Source organism: Phoca vitulina, unplaced genomic scaffold (genome assembly GCF_004348235.1).
Source record: "Phoca vitulina isolate PV1807 unplaced genomic scaffold, GSC_HSeal_1.0 scaffold7, whole genome shotgun sequence".
Taxonomy (NCBI): domain Eukaryota; kingdom Metazoa; phylum Chordata; class Mammalia; order Carnivora; family Phocidae; genus Phoca; species Phoca vitulina.
In genome coordinates this window covers 36,208,026-36,220,831 of record NW_022589710.1, presented here as the reverse complement: position 1 = coordinate 36,220,831, position 12,806 = coordinate 36,208,026, and the positions used below count along the sequence as shown (strand labels likewise).

General features: G+C 40.2%; 1 protein-coding gene across 1 annotated transcript in view; it reads left to right on the top strand.

Annotated features, from left to right (window-relative positions):
- ESR2 (estrogen receptor 2) overlaps positions 1 to 12,806 on the top strand; it is a 68,349-nt gene that overhangs the window by 15,555 nt on the left and 39,988 nt on the right. The window contains exon 4 of the mRNA XM_032405282.1: positions 12,217 to 12,333. Coding sequence (XP_032261173.1) covers positions 12,217 to 12,333 — 117 coding nt within the window. The remainder of the gene's footprint in view (positions 1 to 12,216; positions 12,334 to 12,806) is intronic.

Genomic DNA, 12,806 nt, shown 5'->3' with positions numbered 1-12,806 from the left:
ACCATTGGCCTGTTTGGTACACAAAGTACTTGATGAGCAGTTCAGAGGATCGTGTGTGTTTGGGGATGGGGTGGATGGTGGAATGGATTGTTTCAAGTGTGGAGCACCTCATCTTTAATTGTGGATCTCTACCCCGGAGCCCCAGAACTTGGATGGATCTCTTTCCACCATCACCCATCACCATCTTCTTGGGAAAAGACACCTAGTTACAACTCTCGTGTATCTCTTACTGGTTTTTGATTTGCGGTTACCATTAGGTTTGTATATAACATATTATGCATATAGTAATTTACATTAAGTTGATGGTCTCTTAAATTTGAACCCATTCTTTACTTCTCTCCCTTACTCCTCTCCACTGCTGTATTTTAAATATATCGTGTCATACTTTACATCCTTTTATGAATCCCTTGGCTGATTTTTATAGATACATTTAATTTTACTTTTGTGCTTACTACTTTTCTTATTCCTGCTTATGGTCTTTCCACTCAGAGGGTCCCCTTTAACATGTCTTGTAGGGCTGGTTTAGTGGTCATAAATTCCTGTAACTTTTTGTGTGGGAAACTCTTTATCTTTCTATTTTGAATGATAGCCTTGCTGGATAGAGTATTCTTGGCTGTAGGTATTTTTCTTTCAGCACTTGGAGTGTATTATGCCACTCTCTTCTGGCCTGCAAAGTTTCTGCTGGAAGATCAGTTGACAGCTTTATGGGGGTTCCCTTGTATGTAACTCTTTTCTATTGCTGCTTTTAAAATTCTCTCTTTATCATTACTTTTTGCCATTTTAATTATTATGTGTCTTGGTGTGGACCTCCTTGGGTTGATCTTGTTGAGGGCTCTCTGTGCCTCCTGGATCTGCATTTCTATTTCCTTCCCCACATTCAGGAAGTTTTCAGCTATTATCTCTTCAAACACATTTTCTGCCCCATTTTCCCTCTGTTCTCCTTCTGGGACCTCTATAAGGCAAACGTTATGCTTGATGGTGTTACTTAGTTCCCTAAGTCTGTTTTCATTTTTTATTTTATTTTTTTCCCTCTCTCCTGTTCAGCTTGATTGCTCTCCATTACTCTGTCCTCCAGGTAGCTGATCTGTTCTTCTAGTGTACTATTTATTCCATCTAGTGCATTTTTACCTTTAGTTATTGAGTTGTTCATCTCTGATTGGTTCTTTTTTATGTTTTCTATTTCTTTGTTAGGAGTTTTACTGAGGTCCTCCACTCTTTTCTCCAGTGAGTATCTTTATGACCATTACTTTAAATTCTCTATCAGGTGGGGCACTTGGGTGGCTCAGTGCATTAAGTATCTGCCTTCAGCCTAGATCGTGATCCTGGAGTCCTGGGATTGAGCCCTGCATCGGGCTCTCTGCTCAGCGGGGAGACTGCTTCGCCCTCTGACCCTCTTGTGCTCTCTCTCTCTCTCTCACTCTCAAGTAAATAAATAAAATCTTTAAAAATAAATAAATAACATGCCTGATAGAGAATTTCTTATCTGTTTCATTTAGGTCTCTTGCTATGATTTTGTTTTGTTCTTTCATTTGGAACATGTTCCTCTGACTCCTCATTTTGTTTAACTCTCTGTGTCTGTTTCTTTCTTTCTTTCTTTTTAAGATTTTATTTATTTATTTATTTGAGAGAGAGAAACAGCATGAGAGGGGAGAGGGTCAGAGGGAGAAGCAGGCTCCCCGCTGAACCGGGAGCCCAATGTGGGACTCGATCCCAGGACTCCGCGATCATGTGAGCTGAAGGCAGTCACTTAACCAATTGAGCCACCCAGGCACCCTCTGTGTCTGTTTCTATGTGTTAGGAAAGTGAGCTATGTCTCCTGATCTTGTAAGTAGTGGCCTTATGAAGAAGAGGTTCTCTAGTGCCCTGCAGTGCAGGGTCCCCTCTTCACCAGACCTGGCACTTCAGGGGTGTCACCTTATGTGTGTTGTATGCACCCTACTATGGTGGCTGAGCTGCTTTTGCCTTAGGCCAGTTGTCTGCAATGGCTCTCTTTGCCTGTTGTGGGCAGGATTTGGTCCCTGCATTGTTAATGGGCAAATCTGGGGCCGCCTTGGGCTTGAGTTGAGTTAGATCAGGGAGCTAAACAGACCTATGGGGTGCGGGGCAGGGAGAGGGCACACACCAGCTCCTTTGTTCCTGGAGAAGTCTGCCAGCGATCCCTGTCCCTCCAACACGTACTCTGAGATTAGTAAACAAATCTCCCTCCCATACACCCCGGGCATTTTTCAAACTGCTGCTTCTATGCTGTATCCCCATAGGGCTGTTTGTTGTGCTATCTCTTTAAGGGCAGAGACTCTGTTTCTTCTTGCCTTCCTAGCTCTCTCTCAGCCAAGCCTGCTGATTTTTAGAGTTCCACCTGATCAGCCCTGTTCATTGTAAGAACTCATAAAATTACCCCCCTCTGGTTTTCAAAGCCAAATGTTATGGGAATTCATCTTACCTGTGTGAGTTCCCCATACTTGGGGCACTTGGTGTGATAGTCTATTCCTCTTCCCTCTCCAAGCCTGCAGGTCCCTCCCTCCTGTGGACAGTCCCATAGGTCTGTCTGCATAGGCAGCTCCCAACTACCTTTTCACCCTTCCTACCCTCTTCAGTGAGGCCTCTTCTCTACATTTATCTGTGGAGAGTCTGTTCTGCAAGTCTTTGGGTTATTTTCTGGGTTATTTACACTGATGGGGTGTTATCTAGTTGTATCCATGGGATGAGGTGAGCTTAAGATCTTCCTATTCTGCCATCTTCCTCAGAAGTCCCTAGTTACAACCCTTGTGAAGATAAAGCTTGGAAAAAATGTGCTCATTAGGAATTACAAAGATTGTTTCTTCCTTTGACTTATGTTTAATATTTGGCATGCGTAAGAGTCATGATGGTGGGATGGCTCCTGATAGAATCTAGAGGGTGGTGAAGGGTAGAATGTTAGTAGTTAAGAGTTACCTTCCTGCAGATCCCCTGAAATTCACCCTGTTTAGAGGACCACCTATTTTTCCTGGATCTTCCACTTAGTAGCTCTATGACTTTCTCCTAGCCTGTTTCCTCTTCAGTGAAATGGAGATACAGAATTGTTCTAAAGATGAAATGGGGGCGCCTGGGTGGCTCAGTTGGCTTAGTGTCAGACTCTTGATTTTGGCTCAGGTCATGATCTCAGGGTCATGGGTTTGAGCCCTGTGTCAGGCTTCATGCTCAGTGGGGAGTCTGCTTGAGATTCTCTTTCTGCCTCTCCCTCTGCCCCTCCTCCAACTTCCACACACTCTCTCTACACAAAACTTTTCATTCTGTATTTAACATTTAGTGCTTTAATATTTTTCTTATGATAATTGTAGTAGTAAATTAATAGCAGGGAAGTAGGCCTGGCCTTATATATAGCATGAACAATTCAGATTTCTAAAATTTAGAACTGAACTCTTGACATGATGACAATTCTCTATCTTGTTGAGATTCCAGAATTTTATTCCTTAAGGAAATCTTGACCCAATACAACTAACTATATCCTTTGAAAAGGATCCTTTTTATTTGCTGTTGGGAAAAAATCTCTACCTAAAATACCTTTGAACTCTTAGACTATGGCTGATTACAATGACAAGGGAGTTTCCTCTGCTTTCTGCATGTCATTCCTTCCTACTGCGTGAGCCAAGAAACTATTGGGAAAGGGGAAAGAAAGGTCACATTCTAAGTGTGCAGAAGGGAAAGAGAGTGCTTTTACAATTGCTTACTATGTAAGTGATTGTTTCTTTGGACTCTTCATATTTTTGGCATCCTCTGATATAAAATATGTTGCAGTAACTGAAAATGGCCACCCAATTCTTTCTGTATATTGAATGAAGTAAGAATGAAATGTATTTATCATATTATCATTATTCATAATAAAAACTCTCAACAAAAGAGGTTTAGACAGAGGATATCTCAACATAATAAAAGCCATATATGAAAAACCCAAAGCTAACATCGTACTCAATGGTGAAAAACTGAGAGCTTTTCCTTTAAGATCAGGAACAAGACAAGGATGTCCACTCTCACCACTTTTATTCAACATAGTGCTGGAAGTTCTAGCCACAGCAATCACACAAAACAACAAATAAAAGGCATCCAAATTTTGTAAGGAAAAAGTAAAACTTTCACTATTTGTGGATGACATGATATTATATGTAGAAAACCCTGAAGACTCCACCAAAAACCAGTAGATAAGTGAATTAAGTAAAGTTGCAGGATACAAAATTAATGTACGGAAATCTGTTGCATTTCTATACACTAATAATGAAGTAGCAAAAAGAAATGAAGAAAACCATCCCATTTACAATTGCACCAAAAAATAATAAAATACCAAGGAATAAACTTAACCAAGGAGATGAAAGACTTGTACTCTGAAAACTGTAATACACTGATGAAAGAAATTGAAGATGACATAAGCAAATGGAAAGATATCCCATGCTTATGGATTGAAAGAACAAATACTGATAGTGTCCATACTACCCAAAGTAATCTATGGATTCAGTGGATTCCCTATCAAAATACTAACAGCATCTTTCACAGAGCTAGAACAAATAATACTGAAATTGGTATGAAAGACCCTGAGTAACGAAAGCAATCTTGAGAAAGACCAAAGCTGGAGGTATCACAATCCCAGATTTCAAGATATACTATCTAGCTATAGTAATCAAAACAGTATGGTACTGGCACCAAAATAGACGCATAGACTGATGGAACAGAATAGAGAGCCCAGAAATAAACCATGATTATATGGTCAATGAATCATCAACAAAAGTGGCAAGAATGTATAATGGGGAAAAACAGCCTCCTCAATAAATGGTGCTGGAAAAACTGGGCAGCTACATGAGGATGAAACTAGACCATTTTCTTATACCATATACAAAAATAAACTCAAAATGGATTAAAGACCTAAAATGTGAGACATAAAACCATAAAACTCCTAGAAGAAAGCGTAGGCAGTAATATCTCTGACATCAGCCTTCGCAACATTTTTCTAGGTATGTCTCCTGAGGCAAGGGAAACAAAAGCAAAAATGAACTGTTGGGACTACACCCAAATAATGAGCTTTTGCCCAGTGAAGGAAACCATCAACAAAACAAAAAGTCAATCTGCTGAATGGGAGAAGGTATTTGCAATGATATATCCATTAAGGGGTTAGTATCCAAAGTCTATAAAGAACTTCTACAACTCAACACCAAAAATTAATAGTAATCCAATTGGAAAATGGGCAGAGGACCTGAATAGACATTTTTCCAAAGAAGACATACAGATGGCCAACAGACACGTAAAAAGATGCTCAATGTCACTAATCATCAGGGAAATGCAAATCAAAACCACAGTGAGATATCACCTCACACCAGTCAGAATGGCTAAAATAAAACCCACAAGAAACAACAAGTGTTGGTGAGGATGTGGAGAAAGGGAACTCTCATGTACTATTGGTGGGAATGTAAATTGGTGCAGCCGCTGTGGAAAACAGTATGGAGGTTCCTCAAAACATTAAAAATAGGATTGTCATATGATCTAATAATTCCACTCCTGGATATTCAGAGAGAACAAAAACACTCATTCAAAAAGAGATGTGCACTGCTGTGTTTATTGCAGCATTATTTACAATAGCCAAGATATGGTAACAATCTGGGTGTCCATCAATAGATGAATGGATAAAGAAGTTACACATACAATGAAATATTACTCAGCCATAAAAAGGATGAGATCTTGCCATTTGCAGCAACATGGATGGACTTAGAAGGTATAATGCTAAGTGAACTAAGACATAGAAAGACAAATACCATGTGATTTCTTTTTTTTTTTTAAGATTTTATTTATTTGTCAGCAAGAAAGAGTGTGAGCACCAGCAGGGAGAGCAGGAGGCAGAGGGAGAAGCAGGCTCCCCGCTGAGCAAGGACTCTGATGCGGGACTCGATCCCAAGACCCTGGGATCATGACCTGAGCTGAAGGCAGATGCTTAACCGACTGAGCCACCCAGGCATCCCAATACCATATGATTTCACTTACATATAGGATCTAAAAATAAAGCAAATGAGCAAAAAACAACCCCTCCCCCCCAAACAGACTTTCAAATACAGAAAACAAACTAGTGGTTACCAGAAGGGTTGTGGTGGGGGGATGGGTGAAATAAAGGGGATTAAGGGGTACAAACTTCAGTTATAAAATAAATAAGTCACAGAGATAAAAAGTACAGCATATGGAATATAATCAATGATATTGTAAAAACATCGTAGGGTGACAGATGAGGACTACACTTACATGGTGTGCACTGAGTAATGTATACAGTTGTTGAATCAACATGTTATACACCTGAGCTTTTGTTTCCCAGATTTGCCTATGGTTTTACCACAGCTTGTTTGTCCTGGATTGTAATTCTCTTTTTTTTTTTTTACTTTTATTTTTTTTATTTTTTATTTTTTTAAAGATTATATTTATTTATTTGACAGAGAGAGAGATAGCGAGAGCAGGAACACAAGCAGGGGGAGTGGGAGAGGGAGAGGGAGAAGCAGGCTTCCTGCCGAGCAGGGAGCCCGATGTGGGACTCGATCCCAGGACCCTGGGATCATGACCTGAGCCGAAGGCAGACGCTTAACGACTGAGCCACCCAGGCGCCCTGTAATTCTCTTTTATTCCCAAATAAACCCATCTTCTGGTTAAAAAAAAAAAAGTTATACACCCGAAGCTAATATAACATTGTATGTTAATTACACTTCAATAAAATAAAACTAAAAAGGAAAAAATTAAATGTTTTTATCTTAGTCAATTTTCTCCACATTGTTTTATTAAATCTATTCATTTTCATTGACTTTTTTAAAATAGGGGAGCTTATTTTTTTAGTTGAATTTGAGATATAATTTACATATCGTAAAATTCCTCTATTTTGATTGTATAGTTTTATGAATTTTGAAAATGCATGTAGCCATTTAACTACCACCATAATTAAGATCTGGACTATTACCATCAGCCCAAAAAGTTCCTGCAGGCCCATTGCAGCCAATTTCCCCCCAACCTCCCAAGGCCTGGTAGCCATTGATCAATTTTCTTTCCCTATAGTTTTGCCTTTGGCTAGAATATCATAGAATTGAATCATAAAGTATGTAACCATCTGTGTATTGCCTCTTTCACTTATTATGATGCTTTTAAGATTTATCCATGTTGTTGTATGTACCAGTGGTTCATTTCTTTTTGTTACTGGGTATTATTCCAATATATAGATGTACCATAGTTTATTCATTTGGAGTGTTTCCAGCTTTGTGCTATTTTGAATAAAACTTCTATGAGTGTTCATGCATATCCCTCTCTGTAGACCTATATTTTTGTTTCTCTTGGGGAAATGCCGAGGAGTAAAATTGCTGGCTGTAGGACAAGCATATGTTTAATTTTATAAGAAACCAGCAAACTGTTTCCAAAGTAGTTGAACCATGTTGTATTCTCAACAATAACATATGAGACTTCCAGTTGCTCTACATCCTTGTAAAAATCCTTGATATCGTCAGCCGTTTTAATTTTAGATATTCTATTGGGTATATAATTGTGTCTCGTTGTTGTTTCAATTTGAGTTTCCCTGATTACTGATCTTTTTGAGCATCTTTTCATGTGTTCATTAACCTTTTTTTCTATAATGTATTAAATACTTATATATACTGTTTTATTCTGTTCTGTTGACCTAGTTCTTCATTCTTATAAGTACCACATTATTTTAACTATTATAGGTTTATTTTTTACTTTTACTATTATTATTTTGTAACACATTTTAATACACACCAATATATATAGCTCCTATTTTAAAAGCATCCTGGCTATTTTCTTTTGTTTATTCATAGGAACATTAGAGTAATTTTATTAAGTGGCCTCCTATCCTTAATGTTAAAAAAAAGTGGAGATTTTGTTAAACCTAAGAATTATTTTGGAAGGAATCTTTGTAATAGTCTTCTCATCAAGAACACGTTATGTCTCCAGTTATTTAGGCATTTCCTATCTCTTACACAGTTTTGTTAGTTTTTTAAGAATATATATATCTGGGGCGCCTGGGTGGCCCAGTCGTTAAGCGTCTGCCTTCGGCTCGGCTCATGATACCAGGGTCCTGGGATTGAGCCCCGCATCGGGCTCCCTGCTCAGCAGGAGGCCTGCTTCTCCCTCTCCCACTCCCCCTGCTTGTGTTCCCTCTCTCGCTGTGTCTCTCTCTGTCAAATAAATAAATAAAATATTTAAAAAAATTAATATATATACCTGGTACATTTCTCCGGGGTATTTCTGTAAATTTCATTCTTTTGGGCTATTTATTTTATCCATATATAGCAGTAATACTATTCTATTTACTTTCATACTGGTAATCATAATAACCTTTTATCATTGTCCTTTGAAAGTTAAAATCTATTTGAATGCTACTCACGGATCTTTAACGCTTTGCTTTTTACGGCTTTAGAGGCTGAGCTTTAAATGGGAAGCTCTGACAGTTGGTAGGTTACATAGAAGATTCTTTTTTTTTTTTTAGGATTTTATTTGACAGAGAGCACAAGCAGGGGGAGCGGCAGGCAGAGGGAGAAGCAGGCTCCCCACTGAGCAGGGAGCCCGATGCGGGACTCGATCCCAGGACCCTGGGATCATGACCTGAGCCAAAGTCAGACGCTTAACCAACTGAGCCACCCAGGCGTCCCTATGTAGAAGATTCTTACCTTGGAGGCACGTATTCCGTTACTTGGGACTTATTTGGCCTTGAAGTCATGAAGGATGTCCTGAGGGAATAAGATGCAAGGTCATTGACTGCTGTTGAGGGAGAAGCCTGTCAGGGTGCGGGTAATAAACCTTGCTCTATTTTTGAAGTGACTCAGACCGGGAGGCTGAACTGAGCTGAAACTCAGATCTTCTGATCCCAAGTCCAGAGCTCTCTCTCCCCACCATGTGGTTGGGTATAAATGACAACAGGTGTTGACAGACTCACTCAGTTTGTAGAGCGTACACAGGTAATCTGTTATGTTTTAGATTATAAAAAGCACATTTTCCTGTAAAGCTTTATATCTTAAAGAATTAGATACATATTTTGCTTTTAATTTTGCTTTGAACTTTTCTGAGTTCTATTAGTATGGAATAGTGTGCTTCTCAACTATTGCATGGAACAAGAAAACCATTTTATTAATTTTTTTTAGGGGGAGGGGGCAGAGAAAGAGGGAGAGAGAGAATCCCCAAGCAGACTCCACACTGAGCACAGAGCCCGACATGGGGCTCAATCTCACAAACTTGAGATCGTGACCTGAACTGAAATCAAGAGTCAGATGCTTAACTGATTGAGCCACCCTAGTACTCCAAGAAAACCATTTTAATATGTGAGGTAGTTTGTGTAGTTTGAGGAGGACTTTTTTCTTTTTTGTCAGAAGTGAATTCAATTACCCTGACCTTCTTGCATAAGACATTTTCTAGGCTGTTTTTTATTTAGTGTGTTCATATTACTGTGCTTTCTGATTTTTTTTTAAGAAAAATGACCTTTTAAAATAAACTGAGAAGAGAAAAAAAAATGAACCTCTTGTCCCTTACTGTTATAAACCTCTTTATAAAACCAAAAAGGATGACATTCATGTATTGTCCTTTGAATTTTTAGAAGGTCTTTAAAAGATTGCTATTGCAATGGAAAGTACTGTGGGGTTACATTTACCTTCTAGCCATAAAGCAGTATGTTCTACAGGACAATCGAAAGTTTCTGATTGGAAATATATCTTGGCTTTTAAAATATAGTTTTGAATATTATAAGTGAGGATAAAAGCAGTAACGATAATTATCTATTCTTTTTAAAAAAATGTTATACCTTATATTACCCCCTACTCTTTATTTTTTTAATTTATTTTATTATGTTAATCACCATACATTACATCATTAATTTTTGATGTGTTCCATGATTCATTGTTTGCGTATAACACCCAGTGCTCCATGCAGAACGTGCCCTCCTTAATACCCATCACTGGGCTAACCCATCCCCCCCCCGAACCCTCAGTTTGTTTTTCAGAGTCCATAGTCTCTCATGGTTCGTCTCCCCCTCCGATTTCCCCCCCTTCATTCTTCCCCTCCTGCTATCTTCTTTTTTTTTTTTTCTTTTAACATGTATTATTTGTTTCAGAGGTACAGGTCTGTGATTCAACAGTCTTACACAATTCACAGTGCTCACCATAGCACATACACTCCCCAATGTCTATTACCCAGGCACCCCATCCCTCCCACCCCCCACCACTCTAGCAACCCTCAGTTTGTTTCCTGAGATTAAGAATTCCTCATATTTTACACCCTACTCTTGAGTGTGTGTGGAACCTGTACATATGAGAGTTGCTTCAGCGGTTGGGTTATCTTATATGGCAAGTGGTATTGGGGGAGTCTTGTGATTATGCTATACTTATGTAAGACTCCATCCTAGCGGAGTGAAGACAGACTAGAAGTCAGAGAAATGCCCCTCCTGGCCTGGAAGAAAGCAAGCATCATGCTGTGAACTGCTTTTGGGTGGGGAACTGGTTCCTCTACGAGTAGACAGCAGTGCCCGGCTGATGACCAGCAAGAAAATGGGAACCTTGGTCCAACAGCTGCAAGGAGCTGATCCTACAAACCTCTTGTATGAGCTTGGAAGAAGACCCTGAGCTTCAGATGAAACCACAGCCCAGCCAACACCTTGATTGCAGCCTTTTGAAACACTGAGTAGAGTAAGCTGTGCCTGGATTTTTTTTTTTTTTAATATAAGATTTTATTTATTTATTTGTCAGAGAGTGCACAAGCAGGGGGAGCTGTAGAGGAAGAGGGAGAAGCAGACTCTCTGCTGAGCAAGGACCCCGATGCGGGACTTGATCCCAGGGCCCAGGGATCGTGACCTGAGCCGAAGGCAGACGCTTAACTGACTGAGCCACCCAGGCGTCCCTGTGCCTGGACTCTTGACTCATGGAAACGAGATAATAAATTCGTTTGGTTTTAAGCTTATAAATTTGTAGAAATTTGTTATGCAGCATGGAAAACTAAAACCATGACCTTAAGGAGATTATTGAACTGAGCTAACTTGTTTTCTTTGGAAAAATGGGAATCCTAGCTCTTTATAGGGAAGTTATAGGATTACATGAAATGATAAAGGATCTGGAAATCAGTAGGTAGTCAGAAATGTTGCCATTCCAGGTTTCCTGTACGTGGCTGGTATGAGGGTCACTTGACAATAGTTTTTGCATCTCTGGGGAAAGCTGTCCTCCTATTTCTAGAACTGTGCAGTCTACACCTTTGCTGCCACCCCAGGCCAGCTCAGGGAATGGTGGCAAAGTCACAAACAACTGAATTTGTGTTTGGTTGAACAAGTGTCACTGGAATCTACCTAAAGTGGGAGAGAATTATAAAACTTGATTTTGGTCCAATCATGGAACCATGTTTTTTGGTCCGGTGGTCGGGGAGGGTGGCTCTACTTCTCAAGGCTCGGCTCTGAGCTCTGGGTTGAGTTCCGGTCTGCGCCATGTGTTTCCACATTCTCCTTGGGCCAGCAACTACCTGAGGCATATTTTTTTTTTCCTCTTGGGAGCTCAAGAGGCCAAGCCAGACTGTTGGAATATCCCATCTACTAACATACCACTGGCTAAAGCAAGTCTCATGGCCAACCTCAACATCAGTCGGTGGGCAAGCACACTGCGCACTCGAGTGCACTTCGAGGTCACAGGGCGGAGGGAGGCAGTGGGGAATTGAGAACAATAATCACCACCAGCCTCAAGTGGCAGTTCTTTTGGTTCTTCAGGTTGCTCATTTCTTGGTCCTCTTATTGATTAGTTTCATTCTCTTATTTGACTATGAATTCCCATAAAAATATCATGTTAAGTTCCCAAGAGGGATATACATGAAAGAATATAAGCAGTTGAATTTGGTGACCTGATGCACAAGTCCTGTTCTTGAGGAGATTCGGTGATTTGCAGCACCAATTTCAGGCGACTGTCTCACTTTCCATGTCCAAAGGAGAATATTTCTAATGTATCTCTTGAGAATTTGAAGAACATGTGGAGAATAGCCTATTAGTCAAAGAGTAAGATATGGAAATATTCCTAGGTTTGCTTGACTCACCAACAAGGCACTGATGAGGCCGAACTTTGGCCTTTGTACCCGTACCTGTCATTAAGAAGATGTCGCCTACCTCTCAGCTGAGTAGCATTATCAGTGTTATTGACTGGGAAGATATTTAATCAAAATATTGTAACCTGCCTTTTTTTTTTCCCTCTGCTGTAGGACATAATGATTACATTTGCCCAGCTACAAATCAGTGTACGATAGATAAGAATCGGCGCAAAAGCTGCCAGGCCTGCCGACTTCGGAAGTGCTATGAAGTGGGGATGGTCAAGTGTGGTGAGTTTTCGCTTCCCCTTTCATCATGTGTGGGCCACGCTGACAGCTCTGTCAGGACAGGCGGAGGGACTGGGGACAGGTAGCCTGCGTGAGAGGAGATTTAGGACTTGGTCATTATCTTCAAGTATGTGTATTCTGTCCCACTGGAGGGGGCACTGACTTACTCCCTGTAGCTGCGGAGGACAGAGCTGAGGTAAACAGGAACGGGTTACGGGAGGCACATCTTGGCCCAATATAGGGAAGATCTTTCTATGATTCAAGTGGTCTGACAACACAATAGGCTGCTGCAGGAATTTGAGAACTCTAGCCACTGAAGTACGCAACTGGGTTGGATGACCATCAGCCTGAGGCCTTGAGAAGTCTAAGGAGGAAGTTCTGGTAAATGTTCACAGTGAAAGCTGTGACAAGAAAGTAGACTGTCTGGTGGGTTACTTGGATAGCTATGGGAAAGACTCGTGCCTATCCTCTATTAG